At 41.9% G+C, this 22,432-nt stretch overlaps 2 protein-coding genes across 5 annotated transcripts in view; both read left to right on the top strand.

Annotated features, from left to right (window-relative positions):
• The window catches only part of ubr3 (ubiquitin protein ligase E3 component n-recognin 3), a 38,535-nt gene extending 35,768 nt beyond the window's left edge, over nucleotides 1-2,767 (top strand). For all 4 annotated transcript variants that reach the window (XM_061088130.1, XM_061088128.1, XM_061088129.1 and 1 more), the window contains exon 39: nucleotides 355-2,767. In XM_061088130.1, the coding sequence (XP_060944113.1) occupies nucleotides 355-472 (118 nt within the window). In that variant the 3' untranslated portion in view covers nucleotides 473-2,767. The remainder of the gene's footprint in view (nucleotides 1-354) is intronic.
• Nucleotides 2,768-8,828: 6,061 nt separating this feature from the next.
• Nucleotides 8,829-22,432, top strand: part of myo3b (myosin IIIB) — a 59,819-nt gene continuing 46,215 nt past the window's right edge. Inside the window, exons 1-9 of the mRNA XM_061088905.1 lie at nucleotides 8,829-8,857; nucleotides 9,238-9,421; nucleotides 10,571-10,591; nucleotides 11,270-11,404; nucleotides 13,574-13,678; nucleotides 13,916-14,015; nucleotides 15,247-15,323; nucleotides 15,989-16,134; nucleotides 22,190-22,255. Of these exons, the coding sequence (XP_060944888.1) occupies nucleotides 8,829-8,857; nucleotides 9,238-9,421; nucleotides 10,571-10,591; nucleotides 11,270-11,404; nucleotides 13,574-13,678; nucleotides 13,916-14,015; nucleotides 15,247-15,323; nucleotides 15,989-16,134; nucleotides 22,190-22,255 (863 nt within the window). The remainder of the gene's footprint in view (nucleotides 8,858-9,237; nucleotides 9,422-10,570; nucleotides 10,592-11,269; nucleotides 11,405-13,573; nucleotides 13,679-13,915; nucleotides 14,016-15,246; nucleotides 15,324-15,988; nucleotides 16,135-22,189; nucleotides 22,256-22,432) is intronic.

The following is a 22,432-nucleotide window of genomic DNA, read 5'->3' as shown; positions in this document are numbered from 1 at the left end:
GTGTTCATCGTACTTACGTTCAGTATTTACCAATACTAACGGCCATATAGTGTACATGCAGCTTTCGAGAAAGTAAAATTAGTTTGAACTATTCCCTGACGTGGACAATGGTGCGCTACAGCAAACTTGGAAATAAGTATAATAAGTAATAAAAGTATTATATTGTAAGTATTATGACATATCAGTGTGCATGCTGATGTTTCTGTAGTAAAAACACATAACGTCCTCAAAACCCCATGGTTTCTATCCAGCATGGATTTAGGACGCAGCTTTTTCTTTTCTGTTTTTTTAATACCTGTTGCTGCAGTGAAAACACATTTCTCACTCTTGTTTTCCCCTCTGGCCTTTCTCCAGCCGTGGCAAGCCTCTCTTCTTATGCGAGGAGAGGTATCGAGTGTTGGAGCAGCAGTGGGTATCGCACACCTTTGATCACATCAATAAGCGTTGGGGGCCTCACTATAACGGACTCTAAGATCTTCCAGAGTCCAGAGAAAACCGCAACCCGTGAACGGAGAAGGATTTTTTTTTTCTGGCTCATGCGCCTGTCTCGATCAAAAATATTTGGGACTTTTTAACGTGATAAACACAAACTTGCGGTGAGGGTTTCTGCTGCCACAGCCTTGGTTTATGTGAAGTTTGGTGTACAATCACACCTAAAGATTAACACGCGTGTGTGTTTAAGTGATTTATTGTGTGGTTTTCAACAGGGAATAAAATAATTTGGTGAGATCTAAGTAAAGCAAGCACAACTTTGCCCAAATTTGAAATTGGTTTGGAGCAGGCTACTGAAGCCTTGCATATTTATTTGGGTTAAAAATGACATACGGTAGAGAGTGCTGATAGTCCCTGCAAAGTTTGACAACTTTTTTTGCAAAATTTCTGATGTTGATGCATATCCCTTTTTATTTATCAAAACGTGCTCTGCTGTACTGGCATGAGTTTCAAGCTCCTGATGAGTGAAGCGATGTTTTTGCACTCAGTGTCTCGGCAGGACAAGTCCACCCATCAACACACTAGAGGTTTTTTTTGCAAACGAGCAAAGACTCTTTTGTTTTTCTTTTTAATGGGTCTTGTTGCAATCCATCCTCAGGAATTCTTTTTTTCTGTTTTTGCTGTTTAAAAAAATAAGTTTTAGATATTTAAATAAATGCTGCTGCTCATTGTTCAAGTAAGTGATTTTAACTTTTGTGAAGACTTTTTTTTTTTCTAAGGTTGTGCTTTGGGTTTACAGCAGATGGCTGGGAACGTTGACTCCAACTCACTTTAATGTTTATGGAGGTTTGCGGTCGCTTTGTTTCAAGATTCCCCTCTTCACCTAACCTAGTCCTGCCCCATCTGCTCTTTTTGTGTCTGGCTAGTTCTGAAGAAGCAACTCAAATGCCAACTCTTTCAATTGCTAAACCCTCGACTGTACATAAAGATGGTAGACGTGTCTCCACTTCGTCACGTAAAACTAAAAATGAAGCTTAAATATCCTTGACACAGGTTTGGCCATCTTGTGCTTGTGACGTCATTTGGAGCCCGAGTGGTGATTGTGGTGTGGAGCCACTTGACCAATCGCGAGTTATTATCAGCTGTCAAGTACGACGTTTCACCTCATTTTAACAGCATCAGATAAGTAATTAAAAGCAAAGTTTGATGTTTGTTTAAATCAAAGTGATAATGACAGAACACATCTTTTAGAAAAATGTATCCGACAAGTGTTTTGACTTTTTCATTTATCCATTTCCCATCTGCTAACATGGAGGTGGCAGGTTTTATGACCTATACAGCAGCCGGCCACTAGGGGGCGATCCAGATAATTTGGCTCCACTTGTGGGGATCTGTCATGTCGTCCATCTTTATATACAGTCTTTGAGCTAAACTCGCTGTCCCTGCTCCACAGAAACCCTGAATTCAAACCCCCAGAATCAAATATGTTTTGATTTGGTGTCCTGCTGCACCGGCAGAGCTGAACTCCACATGAGAAAAGAAACATATCAGCTTCATCAAAGTTTTCTCTCAAAATTTAAAACTCTATGAAATCTAAGTTGCTTTTGCCAAGAAAAGTCGATACTCCTTGTGTGTCTGTGCTGTCTGATAAAAATATTTTCCTTTTGATGCTTTTTTAAATTGTCGAGTCAAAACTGCAGTACAGAGCATTTACTGTGAGAACTATCATTTAGTTGTGAATCATAGTTGCATTCCAACTTTACAAGATCATCAAATTTGAGTATCTGGTCTACACTGTGCATGACATCCTTTACACCACAATTATTCAAGTGTCTTAGCTACTTTTTCTTCTGATTATCATCCGTTGTTTTTTTCTGGTGGGGAGGAGATTTATCCAGTGCCTGCAAATATATAATTTTTCTTCTGAGTGATAAGCGGCACAAACTGCTGATATCCCTGATGTTGTATTTTTTTTCTCTCTATGAAATGCTGGGCCACATTGTGCTGCATCAAGGAATTTTTAAGGAACAAGCTAACACTTGAAAACCTTCCTCTTGAATTCATGCATGCTGCTTTTTCTGTTTCCTGAGTTTCTCCTCCCTTCTGTGTTCTGCAGACCCAACTTTGTAAATGACCGCAACCAAAATAGCCAATGAGTAACGGGGGGGTGGGGTAAAAGTAACTGAAAGCTCTTGTGTGTTCTCCTGTATGAATGAAGAGAGAATACAGTATATTACTGTAGGTGCTGACTCAAACTTTCTGAGTTTGTTCAGAAAGTGTGACTTGGACATTTAATGCAAATGTAACATATGTGAATAAAATATAAACACACCGATTCTTCTCCTTGACTTTTCCTGTCTGTGGATATTCATATAAATTATCCTGTCGACTATATTTACCAGATGATTGTACTTTTTTTATTTGAGTATTAATGCTCTCATGAGGTATTATTAAGTATAATACTCATTAAGAGTCACTTGTAGCAGGTATAAATGTTAACGGACAACAGGACATATGGTTTCAAGACACTAGATTTAGCTCCATTAAGCTAAAATATTGCTTCATATAATTATTTTTTTCTCCTATCTTCAATCACTATATTGGCTGCTATGGTCACATGTGTCTGTTTTAGATACAGACATCCACCTCAAACTGTGTTGAGTGAGGCTCTTGCCTCATTCGAGCTCGAATCTTAAGAGACAACTTCCAGAGCACATCCTGTGACCGTGGCAACCGAAATGTGACTGTACATGAAAATAGTTTGGACATGTTTTTAAAATGTTGCATGTTGAGTGCTCGAGTACACAGAAGATTATTAGGGTCAGACTTGAGAAAAAGACTAGCACCCTTTTTTATTTTTACAGAGGGAAATATATTTTAGTATTTTATAAATTGAATGTGTAGCAAAAATTACAATGTTGAACACTTGACACGATAGGCTTTAAAAATAACTGATTTATTAAGACTTAATTTACTTCAATCTCAATATCCACAATTTTGGAGATTGTTCAAGACATTTCAGCTTTTTTCTCTGCAAAATAAAAAACAATCTTTTGTCACAAACTTTTTTCTCGACGTTTGAACTTTATCTTCGAAATAAGAAAAATAAAAACATTTCTCAACATCCTCTAAATGAAAAAATTCTTGCTCCTCTAATTTATTTCCATATGCCTGGCCTAATAGTCCTCTGTGCAGTAGAGTCCTGAGACCACTGAAATACCTGCTCCTTAAAAAAAAATTCCAGGAGAAATGACTACACAGTAAGTATTTGGTTGATTCCTTTCAACTGCTATTCGGGTTATTCCAGATAGGGGCTTCAGTTACCATGTGACTGAGCTTTTTTCTTCCAGGGTAACTGGGTTGAAATTTCATAAACAAGGGAGGCCCTTAACCCCGGGTTAATGACGGGAGGCCGCACAAAGCCTCTGGTTTTCTGCCTGTTAGACAAAGAGAAAACAGTCAGTACTATGGAGCCACAGAGGAATTTTCACTGGGTAAAATCACCGGGACTGTTGGACGGGTTCGCTGCAGAGAGATGCTGGTGCTGGGGAGAGCTTCACTGGACCTGTCCTCACTTCCTCCAGATCCAGGTCAGTTTCTGGAGCCGGAGCAACAACAAACAACAAACCTCTGTGTGTGCATGAGGTGATGCAGGTGATATCACAGCTTCCGGTCCAGCTGAACAAACAGGCTCGGGTGTCTCTGAATTATTCAAGTCCTGCTCTGAGTAAATAGGGAAATCAGTTCGGAGATGGTTCTGTGGACATGGGTAAGTTGCACATAGAGAACTGTTGGTTTAGGTCAGCGCAGTGAGTCCAGTGTAAACTGTCTCCGGTGATGGGATATGTTGACTCGTCTAAAGATGGACCCAGGAGTGTGCAGGGATCAGCTGAGGTCTCACACACTTTCCCATGTTTTGCAGATTTTAGAGATGGAAACACGGCGGCAGAGATGTCAAGGTAGGACTCACAATACACACAATACACGCACTAACATACCTTCAAGGTCACATCAGGTGCAGCTTGAGTTGTATTCTGATGCCAGTAGGCTTATTATTTTACATTGTAGAAAATAGGCTCCTTCATATGGTGGTGTTAATCTTTTCATTGGAGTTTACAGAGGTGTTAAGAGGTAAGACATGCAAATCACATAAATGCATCGTTGTTAGCACTGACAGGACTCAGGGGTTCAATAGGTGAGCATTAATGGAACAGGTTTTATAACTAGGTTAAAAGAGACTTCATGTTTACCTAATTTCTGCAAAAGCTCCAATAGGATATTGTTTTTATCTGGGAAAATATAAAAAGATTCTGAAGCCGGCTAAAGTTTCACGAATTCATCTACACCAGCATTTTGTAGATCCAGTCTTATTATATATAATGTTGGCTAACGTTTAATATATTATCAAAAGTTCGATGTTTATCTTGAAATTTCAACTTTATTCTCGATAGGCTTTTTTAAGATATAATTTTTATCTGGGAGTGGATGACAAAATATAAATAGTACTTTATTTGATGTTTTTTCATGAGCTTGTAGATCTATGGTAAATAAAAGTGACGGCCAAGTTCTGCTGTTATTAAGCTTTGGTTTGGTTTTGTCGCCTGTTTCATTTTGCCTGAACAGAAAAATTGCTGTGGTCATTTTGTCCAGATGTCACAAAAAGAAAAATGTGCATTTCGTGCAGAAACATTTTTAAATGATGTAGAATAAAAATGACAAAAACCCACATGCAATGAAATATCTCAAACCTTTATTAATAACATGTGACATGTAGCTGTGTTGTGCACAAGCAGGAGCATTGCACTGTATCACATCACAGGCATTATGAGAACTGCTACGATTCCTTTAAGTCTGTGGTTAAGGTGTGCTGAGTCATTACACTGATCATAATGTTGTCTCTTTATTCATCGGGTTGATTCAGTTTGAGTTAGATTTGTTTAAAAAAGTTGTGGATGCACAGATATGATTTAAAGGCCTTAACATTAGAAAGATGTGTTGGTGTCTGGACGAGTGAGACTTTGGACATCCAGTGTGACAACAAGGGCACAGGGCTTTAGGCCTGACTCGTGGCTACCGGAGGTTTACTGCAAAGCCTCCTCATATCCCCTTAAAAGGGATTATACATGAGAGGTTTTTTTTCCCCTCTCTCCGCAGACTTACCAAAGGGTTTACCAAGTTCCCGAAGGGCTTAACCAGAGAGGGTGGGATTGTGCGAGTTTGATGGAAGCAGAAAATTAGATTACTCACTTTTACTTTGCGTTGTTTTCTGGTTTGAAAGACCCCGACTGGTCCCTGTGCCGCGTCCGAACCTCGGAGCATGGTTTAGCTCAAGCTTAGCGACAGATAGACACACAAATATCCCGGGATTTACACAGTTTACAGCCATGTATGTTTACTTTACTGATGTTGGATTTTTTTTTTTTTTTAAACTACTTGACAGGGCCACATAGGACAGAACAGCATATTGAACTCCAGATCCAGTCGATCTTTTTCAGACGCTGACACACGATGGTAAACAAAGGGAAACCTGAGCTCAGCCATCGAGGAACCCTGGTGTCCTGTTCTAACACACTGCTTGTGTGTCCTCCATCTTGAACAGCGCGTCTACTATTCAGGGAAAGTTAGAGTTTTGTATTTATTTAACACTCTGCCAAAAAGTCCTCTGTATGTCTGCACCATAGGTTTGACATTTTACATGGAGGACATGACAGGTAGTGGTAGGAAGTGTAGACGTGTTGTCCATCTTTATATTCAGTCAATGTCTATGCTCATATACTCTATATCCCAGCCTGTCTCGACTATGCATACACAAGAACCCACATTTGGCAGAAAACACAAATATGGAAACCTATAAGGCTGAATGTAAATATATACAAATATAAATTTTGGCGGTTCTGTCTCAGGAGGAAGCGGGTCGTCCACCAACCGAAAACTCGACAGTTTTAACCCCAGTCTCCTTGAGCAAGACCAAATTGCCCCTTACGGCTGTAGCAGCAGTGTGTGAGTAATGCGTGATAGATATAGTGCTGCACATAAATTCCATTATGAATGTGGGAATGGAAAAAGCACTCTGAGTGATCATCAAAACTAGAAAAGCTTCATAATCCAGCCATACGCTGGTGTTTGAAGTCCCCAAGCCCATGCATTTCTATCTGTGACCCTGCAGGTTACATATATCTACAGTTTATAAACATTTGCTTTTATGTTTCTTGGTCTAGAGAATGAAATCGATTCAGCAAATAAGAAGATCTGACACTTTAAACCTTGTTCTTCAAAAAATCCATTTTCTGTTTTTGTCTTGTAACTGTTTCGAGCGGATGTGACTCTTGTCCTTGTTATATTAGGTCCTTGGGATTTTTTCAACAGAAACATCCAGTGTTTTTGGTTCTTCAGCATGTAAGCTCTGTTATTTAGATGCAGAGATGTGCTTGCTTCCTATTCTGGACATACACATGACTTTATAGACGCGTTGTGCTCAGCTCTCTTGAATCCTTTTCCAGTTCAGGAGACCAAGATGTCAGAAGTTGTTTTCTCAATAAGCGACAGCCGAACGTGTAATGAACACTGTGTTCAGAGGGGGGGACGGGGCACAAATCACGTGACCTAGCAACTATCAGGAACTTCCTGGTAACCTGCGTGCAACCCGAGACGCTTCATATCAGCAGGCCATTATGAGTAGCTACATCTGCCACTTGAATATTGAACAGTGCCGGGGATCAGGTGGCAGATTACCGGTGCATTATTAATCCCTATAGATTGGCGTGAATTAGTCTGGTGCACGTCGCTGAGCGAGAGAGAAAGAAACACTTTCACAGAAACAGGTAAGTTTGACTTGTGGCTTTATGATCTGAGCTCTACTGATCTTTGAACTCCAGTTTGAATATTAAATAGATGCAAATGATTGAGTGAGCACATTAGATATTTGTACACAGGTTGCCATAAAACTGTTGCTATAGCGACCTTTCTTTAAGTATATGCAGTACTTTTTGTGTTTTTGATGATTGATGGTCAAACAATAGATTCTATTATTAAATCAAATCCTTTGGTGATGTTCAAGCTGATGTTACACTTGGTTTGTACTTGGAAAGCTCTTGCAGAATGAGATAGTTGTACATTAATAGCCAGTCAGGTATGTTGTGCATTTAACTATGTGTCACATCTGCCTGCACATGGGACTTAAACCTGTATTTAAAAGTTGCAGTCAAACATTGTATCGGATGTATGTGGTGCTGCCGGTGAGGAATAGGATCCATCTGTTAGAGAAGTTGGTGAAGGTGCCTTGGCAACAGGCGACCGGTGATGTGTTCGACACACTGTGCACGTTACCAAACAGAGCGACAGTTATAAATGGCAGGTAAACAGGTTTGGACCTTGTTGATTAATAAGGCAGCTGCGATGCATTATTCATGGTCGGTTTGAGATGGACGATTAGCTTCAGAAGAAGTCAAAGATGGACTATTAGACTGGAGACAAAAAGAGACTTTAAATGTGTGATATGAAGAAGTGTAATTATAAGAGATATTTGGCTTGTGCTGTCACAGGCGGCCTCTTGAAGGACACAGTGAAGGAGATCTGTTGCATCTCTGCGTTGCACGTTTGAACGCCTCCCAGGAACAGTGGTTAAATCCATCTAATGTCAACCTGCGTGCACAACGATTCATGAATCTGTGCTTGCATCTCCTGAGGGTTCGACATCATTCAACGGCTTTTACATCAATCTGCAGCTCGAAAAACGACTTCTCCTTCCCCTCCTCAGGGTCGCACAACCTCTGTGATGCATAACATGTTTATGACAAGCGGCACAGTCGTGTGATCGCACACAAACATTACCCTCCATCATGTTTATCTGGAATTCGTGTCATTTTCCAAAAATAGGATGCGTGTCGCCCCAACATGGCAACATCGTCTCCTCATCCATCATGCTAGTGGGCTTCAGCTGCTTCGACAGTCAATGCTTTGCATCGCTAGTCTTGCATGTTGCATGCATAGGTTGTATGCAGGCGCGGGAAATCATCACTTGCCTGATGATCGACGTCGGCCTCTTCCCTCCGGTCGATCATCGGTCTTTATAACCACGTCAAGGGCCGAAGACATTTTATAAAACACCTTTACGTAATAATCATTTTTCAAAACTGTTTGTGTGGGGGTGAGTTACCGGTTCACCGCTCATTCAGGACGCCACTTGTCAAGTTAATCTCCGACCAATCCAATTGATCTCCAGGAGATTGCACTTCTTAGCGGGCGGTGACAAGGTCCCCATGGAGAGGGCTAATTCAGTGCTGCTGTGAAATGCCACTTGTTGCCCGTCCTCCCGGAGGAAGCCCTGGCTGTTGCTACAGGTGTTGTTGTATTATGGTCCCCGGAGACTCCTTAGGGGAGTTTTTTCCTCGACCCCGATGAGTCAGAAGAAAATAACATTGGCCATGTAAGTAGAGTCTTGTTCTCTCCACCTTCAGCTTTGTCTCTGCTTTGATTTGTTCTGCTTTAAACCTGTTAAGTGTCTCCCTTGGCAGATGTAGTCGCTTCACTGAGCTAAACGAGGAGGCCTTTTGGGAGCAGATGTACCTGTGTGCACTGTGGGCTGCCCACTGATCATACATTTTAATTACCTGCCCCTCTGTATAACAGTATGTGTTTCTCTGTCTTGAGGTGAGAGTGTTCAAGCCTGTGTGGCTCATTTTTGTAGGACAGAGTGTTAGGAATTCGAAAGGGATTTACATACCTTATAATCACAAGTCATTATTATTGTCCTGGTGTGAGATTTGAATTTGTCACTGTTGATTGTAGATTGTGTTGATCTTCCAGCAGGTCGCTGTACGGCCTGTACCCCTACAATTCCAGCATGATCGGCCTTGAGACTCTGGGCGATCCGTCGGGTAACTGGGACATCGTGGAGACCATCGGGAAAGGAACATATGGAAAAGTCTACAGAGTGACCAACAAGAAGGATGGAAGTGAGGCAGCAGTGAAAGTTCTGGACCCAATCAATGTGAGTCAGACAAAAGCTTTATTTACATTTGGGGAAAGTTTTATGCTACGATTTTTATGCCTTGTTCGACAGAATAATAACCTTAAACTATTTGAACCATCCCTAACTGTGATGGTGCAGGTACTGACACCTGCTGATGATATAGAAGGAGTCAAAACGTAGTATTTAATGTAATAACCTAAAGTATTACTTTGCATTTAATATAATGTATCAGAGCATTCAGTTCAACCACACAGTAATTTAAAGCAACATTATGCAACTTTTTAACCTAAAAACAAAAGCTTTAAAGTGATTTTGTGATTCACTGACTTGGAATAGGAGGAATGTTTCCCCCTTTCATTCCCACTCCTCACCTCGAATGTCAGTTCCTCTTCTGTGTTTATTGAGTGTGTACGATTTCCTGTGAGAAGTGTGTAACTGACGGATAGTCGCAGCTTAAAATGCCAGACTCAAAAGATCAGTTAAAAGTTCTTATAAGAGTTTGGTGCATTTGTTAAAGCAGCAGTTCTTCTGGTTCAAGGAGCCGGGAATCATGGGTAATATCCACCTTTGAGTTGTGTTTCAGTTCAGTGAACACACTGATAGATTTGTTTTTCTCTCCATGAAAACAATAATATCATAATCGCTCAGACCCACAGCTCAACAGAATGTATCACCATATGTGGCTGCAGAGGGCGCTGTGGCTCAGTCAAAGTGACATAGGGTTGCTTTAAGGTGGTGGTTTCCTGTAAAATCAACTAGATCTAGTCATTTGTGTATTTGCCTAAAAAAGCACAGAGTAAGGCACATACCTCCACATAGTCCTTTGCATATATTTTGCAGGATCCATAAAATACTTCCTGTGGAGTGGATAAACTTAGCCAACGCCAAATGTCCCTGTATCAGTTTAAAATATACTTTAATGTAAAGCTTGATGTGCAGTTGACAGTGTGGATAAAGTAGATTATTCATTGATGTGACATGTGTGTGTATTGCTCCTCTCTGTAAATTGCTGTTATCAGTATTGGAGAAGGAAAGAATGCCCACCAGCCTCTATTCTGACAGTTTTATTTCATGACTACAAAAACTCATAATATTGTGACAGAAGCCCGAAAGAGGTAAAGACTAAAATCTCTGTGTTTTTCTTTATAACTATGTAACTTGTCTCAGCATGCGAGCCATACAAACAGAGTAAGTTACTTTTTCCCTTCTCTCCATCTTGATGCAGTTGTTCTTGCTTCCGTGAAATACATCAATGTCTCCCCTTTTCATTTATTTCCTGTCATGTTAAGTCCAACACACCCTCACCAGAGAGTGTAGCTCTTTCCGAGTGGCTGTATCCTCCACTCGTTTGTCTGCGTGATAAGGAACGCTGTAGACTCTGCATTTGCACCGCATTGTGCTCGTGACACTCTGTCTCTGGAGGGGCCTGTGGTTGTGTGAATGGAACAATCTCCATCCTGGCAGTGATATCCACCAGGATGCTCCCCCGATGCCCAGGAAGATGAAGCTGCCTCCTCCTCCATCCCTCTCCCTGATTAGACTGCTGACATTATCACTCAGACATCCAGGAAGAGAAATTCTGCCTCTCTGACTGTTGCTCTTCCGTCCCTTCAGAGATTTACTTTGATAGAAAAGTGCTTCCAGAAATAGATTAGCACCCAGTGCCTCCCTTTTCTGCTGTTTCCGAGTTTACAACCCTTGCATTAGGCGTTCAATTGTCGTTATTCTGCAGTGTTTCGATATCTAATGCAACCTGAAATATTTCAATCTTATTACTGTTGTCACTGTATCGGTTTGTTTACATGTGCTTACCTAGATCTCTTGCAATTGTACAATCCAATTCAACTTGTCTGTCGCTGTCTTAAGGATGTGGATGAGGAGATAGAGGCTGAATACAACATCTTGAGGTCCCTGTCCAACCACCCCAATGTGGTGAAGTTTTACGGCATGTTCTACAAGTCAGACAATCTGTCAGGCGGACAGCTGTGGCTGGTGCTGGAGGTGAGCTCACCATTAAGTCTTTTTTCAGCTGGTTCTGGATCACAGAGCACTCGCGTTTGGATCCGTAGCACACTGCAGTATAGCATTTTGATGGATTTTTAAAATGTGTGTTGGTGCTAAAGTTGTATGTTTACATTTTGGAAAATATACCCCCTCACATTTCCATTTTTTGCGTTGAGCTTAATTAAGTAATAGCTGTCTGTAACCTTACTCTTGAAAAATATAGAATTCAGTGCGATTCCCCAAGAGTCAAATAATTTTAAATTTTATATAAGTTTTTGTCCATTAGAGGCTCCTGGATCCAGTATTTTCAAAACTGCCACATCTGTTTACTGTTTATAAAGATAGACCAGCCCTCTCCAGGTTAATGGATGGGACACGGACAAAACTAAATAGTCAAAGTACATGTTAAATAAATTGTTCTCAAAGATGGTTTCTGACATTTTAGTGAAGTTCTTATCCCAATGTAACATTTTTGTAAGTTTGGGTTTAATTAGTTATTTGGTGTTAAAGCTGAGACCGACTCGTGATTGGTCGAGCACATGTATCCACAGGCAGTGGCGGTTCGTCATACAGGGCGCTGGGGCGCCGCCCACCCTACAATTTTGAGATGAAAAAAAAAAAAAAAAAAAAAAAATGACATGTCAAAAAACATTATATATCAAATAATTTAATAAGAAATGTACTGTTTTAAAGCATTAAATGTGTGCCGGAGACCGTAAGCCCCTCCTCCCTGTGGGCGCCGGGCAAGTGGAAGTCTATGGAAGCCAACAAAAGGGGCAGGAACATTTGAGCAAGGACAGCTTCTCAATGGCGGATGACAGTTCGAGCCATGGGCGCACTTCACCTGCGCCTACAGCCAATGAAAGGGTTTCTTATACATCATGCTGACAGGACTGTCCAATCAGAGACCTTATCACTGATCTACAGGAGCTGCATAGTTAGCAGATACTTTTAATCTGCACGGAGGTGCAGCTCCGGTCCCGGAGCACTGAGTGAGACAGGTAGAGGACAGACAGTGGACAGATAGAAGCATTGTTGTTTACTGTGTCGTGTGTGTAGTTTTATCGATCAGTAATAATCAGCTGAAATTTTTAACCACATGTTAACGTGCATGGGGACGTGCTCCTCCGGGACCGTCCCCGGGGACATCCCGGTCTCGGTCACCTCCCGGAGCACCGGAGCACATTCCCGGGGACCGGGACGTCCGGGACGACCGGGACGCGACCGGAGCACCTCCCGGAGCACCGGAGCACCGGAGCACCTCCCCGGGGAGGTGCTCCGGGAGGTGCTCCGGTCCCGGTCTCCGGAGCACCGGAGGGAGGTGCACCCGGGGAGGTGCACCGGTCCCGGAGACGGTCCCGGAGGAGCACGTCCCCGGGGATGTCCCGGTCCCGGTCCGGGCACCGGACCGGAGCACCCCGGAGTTTTTTTTTTCTCATTGCGGTGGGCTATTTAAACCGCGCCGCCCAAGTGCGCCCCCCCCAAAAAAATGTCACCAGCCGCCACTGTCCACAGGTCATTGCTCCATCACCCATTCACTAATGTGCAGAGTGCGGCGCCAAATGTTCAAGATGGCGGAGTTCGTATCTGGGTTATTCTAGCTTCACTTCTGGATAGTGGGAGGAATAGTAGATGCGTTGTCCACCATTATATACCATCTATGGTTCAGCTAATCAAACCACTCTGGTGTGGTTTTCATCCTCTTAAATAGCTAGCTAGCTACCCCCATGAAGATTGTCTAGAGAAAAATTGCGACAGCCATTGATGAAATAGTCCTGGCTGTATAATTTGTCAATATGAATAAACAAACTGTCATGTTGTGGCTTTTTTTACAGGACCACACATCGCACCTTTAGCTATTTTCACTTGCATCAAAAGACAGTTTGTTGTTTTTTTTTACCCCAAAAGTGTTTAAAACTCGTAAGCCTAAGTAAAACCTTTTTCTTTAAAGTAGTTTTCCTCAGTTTCACAACTCATCTACAGAATGTTGATGCTACATGCTGCCAGTGTGATGCTGCATTGCGTGCGTGTGTTTGTGCTTGTGTGTGTGTGTGTGTTTGTGTGTGTGTGTGTGTGTGTGTGTGGGCCAGCTCTGCCTATGAATCATAATCTGGAGTGTTGTGAAAGATGGACGAGTCACTGTGAGTTCCTCTGTCTCCCTCCCAGCTGTGCAATGGCGGCTCCGTCACAGAACTCATCAAAGGTCTGCTCATGCGAAGCCAGCGTCTGCAGGAGCCCGTTATCTCATACATCTTATGCAGCTCCCTGTTGGTAAGACGGCCCGCTGCAAAGCTGCTGGTGTTGGGGAGGAGGTGGGATGCAAACATGTAAAGAACGTGCTGAGGATTTATTCTCAGCGTGTGAAGTGTGGCAGGTGGTAATGGATGTCTCTTCTCCTTAACTGCTCCTTCCACTACTCAACTTTGGATTCATCATGTTCAGATTTTCACTAATGACAAATGTGATTCATGCTGAGCACTTTGTGTTTTCTGGCCTCTCGTTTCAAAGGGTCTCCAGCATTTGCACAACAACCGGATTATCCACCGTGACGTCAAAGGGAACAACATCCTCCTGACGAACGAGGGGGGAGTCAAACTGGTCGACTTTGGTAATTTGAAAATGGCAATTAAACCACATTATGGATTGTTAGAGAGAAAGAAATGTATCAACGCCTGAGTATTGCCTCTCAGATTTATCTTTGTCTCTGAGGTTGATTGTGAGATTATCTTTTTGTATTTGACTGATCTGTGGAAAGTGTCAGCAGCACGGGAGAGGAACACAAGCACAGGACTAATTGTTTAAAGTGCTTCACACATTCCAGTCCTTCGCTCAGCACTACATCTCTTTATGGGTTTGGTCGACACCTGGAGCATAATTCACTACATCTACAAACATCCACTTCAATTCCAGGATGAACTGATTTGAATTTGGTTACCAAACGAAAAGGTTACTCTGACCTCAAAACAGGATTTTGGTCATAAATCAAGAATTCACATGACAACATTTAAGACAAATATCTAAAAGGGTAAAATGATCTTAACTAGAATCTAGAATGTCACTCAGTAGAGCACGTACCTCTGCCAGTGGCTCATAAACATGAGACCCCTAAACATGATTGATCTTTTTGTTTTTTTAAGAACCATGAATGAATCTCTGGGTAATCAGTCTTATCTTAATCTTAAAGAAACTAGAAAAAAGATCCTGGATTTGCCCCCTAATCTGGATCTAAATTGAATGAGTTCTTCATTGACATCATCTTTCCACCAGGTTTTGTAATAATACATCCTGTAGTTTTTGCCAAATCCTGCCACCAGACCAACAAAGGCAGATGAAAACCTATCAAAGTTCAACTTCATGATGTTTTCAAAAAAAAACAATATAACCATTATTCAGAGTCATACCTTTGGAGCAGAAGGGGACATTAGTGAGTTGGTTATTCCAGTTAGTCCACGGACTGTAGCCTGGACCCAAGGCTGTTATTGCTCATTTAAATTGCATTATTTGATCCTTTGCATATTAAAAGAAAACTGTTATGGCAAATGACTTTGAGTCACCCCCAGGCAAGTTTATGTCCTCTGTGTAGCGGAGACGAAGTGGACCCATGCTGATAAAAATCTGTCCCACATAATTTGAAATGATTATAGCCCATTATTATTACTGCTTGGCAGGTTGCCATAGTAAATTATACGCCAGGATTTATTGATTAATTCAAACGTTTAGTCCCTGCTATAAATTCTATTTTTATTCATAGTAATTTCACATTGATAGAAATACTAAATATCTAAATCTTGATTATTATTAGACTTGATTTAATTTTATTTTTGTTAATTTTTTTCCAGGTGTTTCAGCTCAACTGACCAGTGCACGGCTGCGGAGGAACACTTCAGTGGGGACTCCGTTCTGGATGGCTCCTGAGGTCAGACTCTATACTTAATGCACACGCTCCTCTCTAGTAATGCAGCAGTGAAATAGCCCCAGTGTCTCGGAGCCTAGTGGAACAAAGTCTGTTTTCATGTGATACAAAGAGAGGAAAGAAGAGGAAAGAGAGGGAGGAGAGCCTGGGTTATTTCAGTGTGGCTCTCCCCTGTGTCATTGTGTATTCCCCTCCATGGGCCCAGCTCTCGAGGTCGCCTGAAGGTTAATAGCCGGGAGTCTGTGGCCCCTCGGCTGACTCTGTGGCAGGAATGAGGTGCGGTGATTGGGTCGGCGGGGAGAGACACCTCATGGGCAATTAGAATAAACTCGGCTTTAGAATGTAGTGTCTGTCATAATTATCGACTGTGGAGGGAGAAGCTCATAGCAGCGCCCAGTGAACTGACCCACCTCTCAGTGTTTTAAATAGTCCATAAATATAGATGTGTGTGACTCTGCCAGATTCTTGTCTTAAAGTAGAAGAGAAGATGAGACATTCAGCTTTATGAACCTTAAACGATCAGGTAGCCTCTCTAAGGCTGTGTTAATAAAGTGCTTTATTAACATACCTAATGTTTTGGTAAAATCTGCTAATTTTCCGAACGTGCTTTGATGGAAACCTGTATATTGGGAAATGCTCAGATGGTCACCGTGGTGTCGTGTTGCCAGGTCATAGCCTGTGAACAGCAGTATGATTACTCCTACGACGCCCGCTGTGACGTGTGGTCCCTCGGCATCACCGCCATCGAGCTGGCAGACGGAGACCCCCCCCTGGCTGAGATGCATCCAGTCAAAGCCCTCTTCAAGATCCCACGGTGAGTCCACCAGGGGGCGCTCCTGCCACACAGCTGGAGGCAGCCCACACAAGGACACACAAATACTGTTTCATCTCTTTCAGTGAGGAGGACAATGACAAACTGAATTTGACAGCAGAGGTGATAAAGGGGAAAACGACATTAGCTTTTTTCAAATTGACATTTATTTTTTATTTCCTTGGAATTGTAACTGGATCTCTGTGGTTTCATTTGTGGTTTTTGTTGCCATTGCATTTTTATATTTTCCATTATTTCTTACATGAAAGGAAGCATCTGCTGAATAATCAGTGTTTAAAATATGTATCATCCAAAATATGCAGTAGCATATTGTCTTGCTGTATTGCTATAAATCAATGCAGTGATTAATCTGTAGAAATATTCCCTGCTGGAGACGTTGTGTGTGTGTCTGATAATCATTTGAGAGCTTAGTGGCTGCACGCCGTTGACCTTTTGTTATCAGCACAATCGCGCAATTATCTCTCAGTTAGGTGGAGATATGCCCTTCTGATTGCAATTTGCATTGTTGATGAGCTCCATTCACACTGAGATGAGGCTGTCATCGCCTCCCCATCACAATGTTATCTCCTCCCTGCCAAGCCAGGGGAGGAACGCGGGCGGCTTGAGGGGCAGGAATTATGGGAGCCGGTGCAGTATTTCATCAGCACCCGAATTTAACCAGAATTCAGGATGATTACAGGGAAAGGGGATGGTTAAAAGCAGGATGCAGAGGGATGGGTAACAACACGGCACTTTATTTGGGTGGGGAGAAAATGTAGCTTAAACATTCTAACCCTAAGTCACCTGGATCTGGATGAGTGCTTTCTGTCAGGCATGTTTCCTTATCAGCAGACATAATAAGAGGGGACATATGTATTTGCCCTTGTCAATTTCCAATCCTGTTTCATTACTGCAGATTTGTTAGTGTCTTTGACTTTGGGGATAACTAGGATGTTAACAGAATCAGACGTATATCTCCGACTGACATTTCTCCATCTCTGTCCCACTCAAAATAGATATTCTGCCCTCTTGTGTGTGAATCAGGACCTTTTAAAGGCGCTTCAGTCGTGGTATAAATCACGGGGAATGTGTTGAACCATGAAATGATTCTGTTAACATGTCATTTATCTCAAATATATTTTCTCATCACCGCGGCGAGGCAGACCAGACCACAGGAAAACGTGCCGTAAATTATGACTCCTGTCTGAATAACTTTCTAAATATGGAAATGCGTCTCACCTTTGGGTCTTTAGTGGCGGCGACAGTGATTCACGATTAAATCAAAGAGATTCATCTTCACCAGGTTTTGATGATGGCAAAGTTCGACATTTGGACCTAGATTTTTTTATTTCTTATTTAATACATCACAAACCATTGCCAGGGAAGCCTTGTCTGAAGTATTGTCCTTGGGTAGCGCATGCTTTATGAAATCCATATAAGCACTAAAACATGCAATAAGCATTTTCATTATTCAGATATTTTACAGTTGCATGTTTCCAGGCTAAAGGTTTCACTGGCATGTTGTTAATCTTGTGCGTATCATCCACCTTATCCTTCCTCTTCTTCTGAAACAGACTGAGACAGTAAAATACTCCCATAGCTGCAGGTAATGTTATTCATTTTCCTTATATGTTCTCATATTGTGTAGTCAGCCCTCTGTAGTGTGACTATTTCCTTATTGTCTGCTACACAAAAGAAAAAGTCAGTCTGTCTTGTCAGGCCCTAGATTTCATTTTTCTTGGTGAGGACAATCTCAACATACAGAGTGAAGCAGCAGTAGCAGCAGAGAACCATTATGTCCCAGTTTTGGTTGTGCAAGTGGAAACATGCACGGATTCTTGTCCCAGCAGCTATAAACGATAAGAGCAGCTCTGATATCTGTCAGAGGGGACGCTGATGAGCTCCATGAATTAGGGTCACCTTGGTGCGTGGTCTGTTTGTGCTTCAGAAATATCTGATGCCTGATGAGTTGTGACACACTGTCCACCCATGCATGCGTTTAAACCTCTGGTAGATCATTTGTAATATTTTTGGTGTTGTAACTTCGGTTCTCTTGATGAATCAAAGGGATTTTTGCTCTTTGTTGTGATCAAAATTAATTGAAGGTGTTACAGCGTGTTCGACAGGTATGTGATGTCCGTGGTGACCATGAATGGAGGTAATGGAGCGTGTCAGAGGGTAAAGTTGTAAAATCATCAACTGCAAAATTAATTACAGCCACTCAAGACAAAAGGGGGCGTGCGATACTTAATATGTGCGAAGGTTAATTGCTTGAACCGATGTTCTTTACTCGGCACGGCCCCGGAGTGTCCAATGTAACGTTAAACCAAAGTGTGTGTAAAATGCGCTGTAAAGGTTAGAGGCGATTGGCAAAGACGCCCAAGGTTGCATTTATTCGGCTAGATCGCTCGCAGATACTAGACACATATTTAATAGCAGTCGTATCTGTCAGAGCGGAGGCAGAGAACGGGTGAGAGAGGAGTAAATGATGGCGTGTCAGAGGAAACAGAGGCTAATCACATCAAATCATGAGGCTCAGGGAGAGGAACCCAGACCTGGTGAGGGACAGGGATATCAATGTTGTTTCACTCATAATCACAACTGTGAAACTCAAGGTGGCAATGGAGGGAAAAGACAGAGGACTGAAAAGTCATGAGGAATCATCCTCCCGGGACCATGAATTTCTGTCCAGAGTTTTGTGCTGATCCATCTTGTAGGTAATGTAGGTGTTGTGACCTTAAATGGACAACAGGAAAGGTCAGGGATTCACCATCATCCACAATAAGATTTTGGTCCAAATAGTTCTTGATGTATGTCTGGATCAAACTTGTGGTCTGACCGATCAACTTACCTACCATGGCTCCATGAAGTCCTGACGTTAGATGAACCCGAAATCCCGGATCCGTCAAGGAAAGTAAAAGTGTTTTAACTCTGTTAGTGAGCAGGAGTACGCAAAACCTACTTAACCGATATCTATGAAATCAAATTTTGTGCAAGGATGAGGCATAAAGCCTATAACATTTTCTACAGATCCAGGATTTTCTTTCACTATCTTAAACATCGTGAGATCATTTTTAACAATGTCGTTGATTTCTCCGAAAATAATTCATGGATCTTGATGAATAAAATTCCCTAAGGGGACTGATATTTCTGAGTGTGTGCAATTTGGTTCAGATCCACATACAAATCCAGATCTAGTGAATTGGAAAGTGGTTTCAAACTGGAGCTGTTGGGCCTTGGTGGAGGTTTGAGCTCCACTGAGTTCCATTCTAGTACATTTGGATGATTTTGATATCTGTCACAGTTGAGTGTCAGAAGTACGCTCATTTGGAAACTGTCGGAACCCTGCCAACGTTTAGCTCAACAAATTTCTCATAACTGTAAAAACCAGACACTATCTAAAATAACTGAATTGATTTTCCACATTTTATGTGTAAAAAGAGTGTCTTTGAATCAAGGGATGAAACCTCATCATCGTCATCATCAGACTCTGATCCAGTCCTGACCCATGTCCAGAGGTTTCTGGCTGGTTGGATGATTTTAACATTTACTGTATCATCTCCTTCTTTGATGCACTTATTTTACTGCTATGTGCGGTGTTCGGAGAGCTGCTGCATTTCGGTGATGTTTCCGCCACAGACATGATAAATGTGGCAGCAGTTCTCCGTGCTCATGCATGTGTGCTCGAAGAAGTGCCAGTGCTCCGGCTCAGGTGATGGATGAGTTGAGGTTTTAAGTGGGTGGGCTATTCACTGGATAGGTCTTCATTTTGGGCCCTCACTACCTTGTCTAAAGGCCACTGTGTTTTTGCTTTCAGAAACCAATGCCCTCTACAGTCAGTCAAAGAAATGCATGAATACTGTAAGTGAATTCAAGCGTAAACTCTTTGTTCTCCTCAAATTGTATCAGAATCAATTCTGCATCAGCAAGGTTATGCAAGGCAGCTTTAAGATAGTTTTACAGCAAATGTAGATTTATCTTTGTGCCACTTTTACATTTGCGAGAACAACTCAGTATTGGCTCCTGTTCTTGTGACACATTAATCACCTCCAGAGTTTTCATGCCTTCTGCTCTAGAGGATGTAAACCGTTGATTTGTGATACAGAAACAGATAATTTCAGATTTGTATTGGCATTTATAATAATTGTACAGTTTTAAAGTTTAAATTTACAGCACAGAGCTTTAGTGAAAGGTTCTAAGTAGAGTCTAACTGATTTATTGGTAGGTTTATCTCACGGATATTAACAAGGTTTACGTTTGTCGATATATGTTTTTATTTCACAGAATTGTATTTCATACAATGCAGAAAAGATGTGCATTTATATTTAAACTTTACTTATATTATCTTTATGTTCTATATATTTGATTGTATTGGTGTTTTTTGTTTTATATATATTAACAATATAGTTTATGGCTAAACCGTAAAATATCAAGGTTCAATCATAAAACTTAATCTTAAGGGTTTGATAACATCATCTTCGGAATGATTGCCAATTTCTACCTGTGCCAAGTAGGTTGTTTTCATTTTGTAGATTTGTTTTTGTTTGTGTGTTTGTTAATAGGATTACACAGAATTACTCCATCAAATTTTGTGGAGAGGTGGGGCATGACCAATTTTGGTGCAGATCTAGATCAGGTCTGCATTTGATTTCTCAAACGTTGTGAGATCGGGCGGAAAGAATTATGTGTGGATCTTGATGAAAACATTCAGACATATTTCGGGGGTTGGTCAGTTTAATAAGGGGACCCTGGCAGAGGTGTGCAGCAATCCAAATCAGTCTGACTCTAAAGTCTTGATCACAAAGTAGCAAAGACAAATGTACATTTCAAACTGAAGAATTGCTTGAATGAAAAACTGGAATATTCAACATCATATGGAAAGCAGAATTATAAATCCAGCTGCATGGGGCTGATTTTTGTCTTCCTTCATGGCTTAGTAACAGCCGTCAAACGCTTTTGACACCTCTGTGATTTTTTTTTGCCTCAATCCACTGTGAGGAACGTCTGACAGTACGAGCGCTGCCTGGTCCTAGATTGGAATAAGCCATTTGTGTTTACAATATGAGCCAGCCCTCTCACAAATGGTGAAAGAGGGGGGGGGGAATGCCTGAATTTGCTAAGCACAATGAGCACAGTTGACGGTGTTATCAGCCGTGCTGCTATATTGACTTTGTAATGTATAAGCAGTGTGGTACAACATCAAGGCGAGAACGTGTCTTCAGGCTCATATTAGAGGTTGCATTGAAGCAGTCAGTTAGAGGCTTTGATCTGCACTTTGGAAAGGATTGGCTGCCTGAATCCTTATCAAAGACTCCACCAACTTAGTGCAGCGTAACATGACAGACTCTGTGCCCCAACATCCTCCCCACCCGTTTCAAAGAGATGGAAAATAGACGTTGAATATATTGTAGTGGTTTTATGTGTAGCGTAGCATCTCACTCTGGTTTGTTTGTGAAAGAGTTTCAAATGTTTTAAATCCAAACTCACGTCGTGTTTGATAGATTGACGGCTCTGTGGACCAACATGCGCGAGCTAATTAAAGCAGTTAATAAATATCTTCGCCGGGTGTGTCACAGTTTTACTGACAGTGATAAAAGGTTCAGCCTCCAGCTGTCAGCTCCCCGTGCAGATGACTGTACTCAGGTCCGTCCAGCCTTGGCTCCCCATACAGACCTGCCTCCTGTCATCCTGTGCACTTGAAAAGCGTTAGCCTCATTATGGATGGCCTCCGTAAATGCTGCTGACAGAGGTATAACTAGCTCCCATAACTTTTGGCTCCCAATGGCAGATGCTTGCTGCCAGACAGTGGAGGAGCTGTTATCATTTGTCACTTTTTTCTGTGGCTGCCAGAGACCTGGAGCCCGACCAGCTCCTCCTCAGACCAACGGCCTCACAGTAGTCTCCACCGGCCCCTCTCTGCCGGCTGCTGGTCGTTTGTCAGCAGAACTCAGGAGACAAGTCTTTAATTTGTAGCAAGGATCGTGTCGTTTATATGCTTTTGATGAATTCTGTTTTTCACACACTGTGCTGACTTTTTCATGTTGTGATTTTGTTTCAGAAATCCCTCCCCAACTTTACGAAATCCAGAACAGTGGTGCAGGAGTTTCTGTCATTTCCTCGGACAGTAAGTCTCCTCTAACTTCGTTAAGTTGTCAGCCTTCTTCCTCTCTTTGTCTTTAGACTTTAGTCTTAAGAAAAAAGCTGTTACTTACCAAGCAACTCTTAAAGCCTTTCAAAAGACAAGTGAAAACCCATAGGCCTTTGTCTCACCTTGCCCCTTGTAGTTGAAACCCTGCATTTT

This window comes from Limanda limanda, chromosome 16, assembly GCF_963576545.1.
Source record: "Limanda limanda chromosome 16, fLimLim1.1, whole genome shotgun sequence".
NCBI lineage: Eukaryota > Metazoa > Chordata > Actinopteri > Pleuronectiformes > Pleuronectidae > Limanda > Limanda limanda.
Note: the sequence above shows the minus strand (reverse complement) of the source record. Positions and strands in the feature narration are given on the sequence as shown.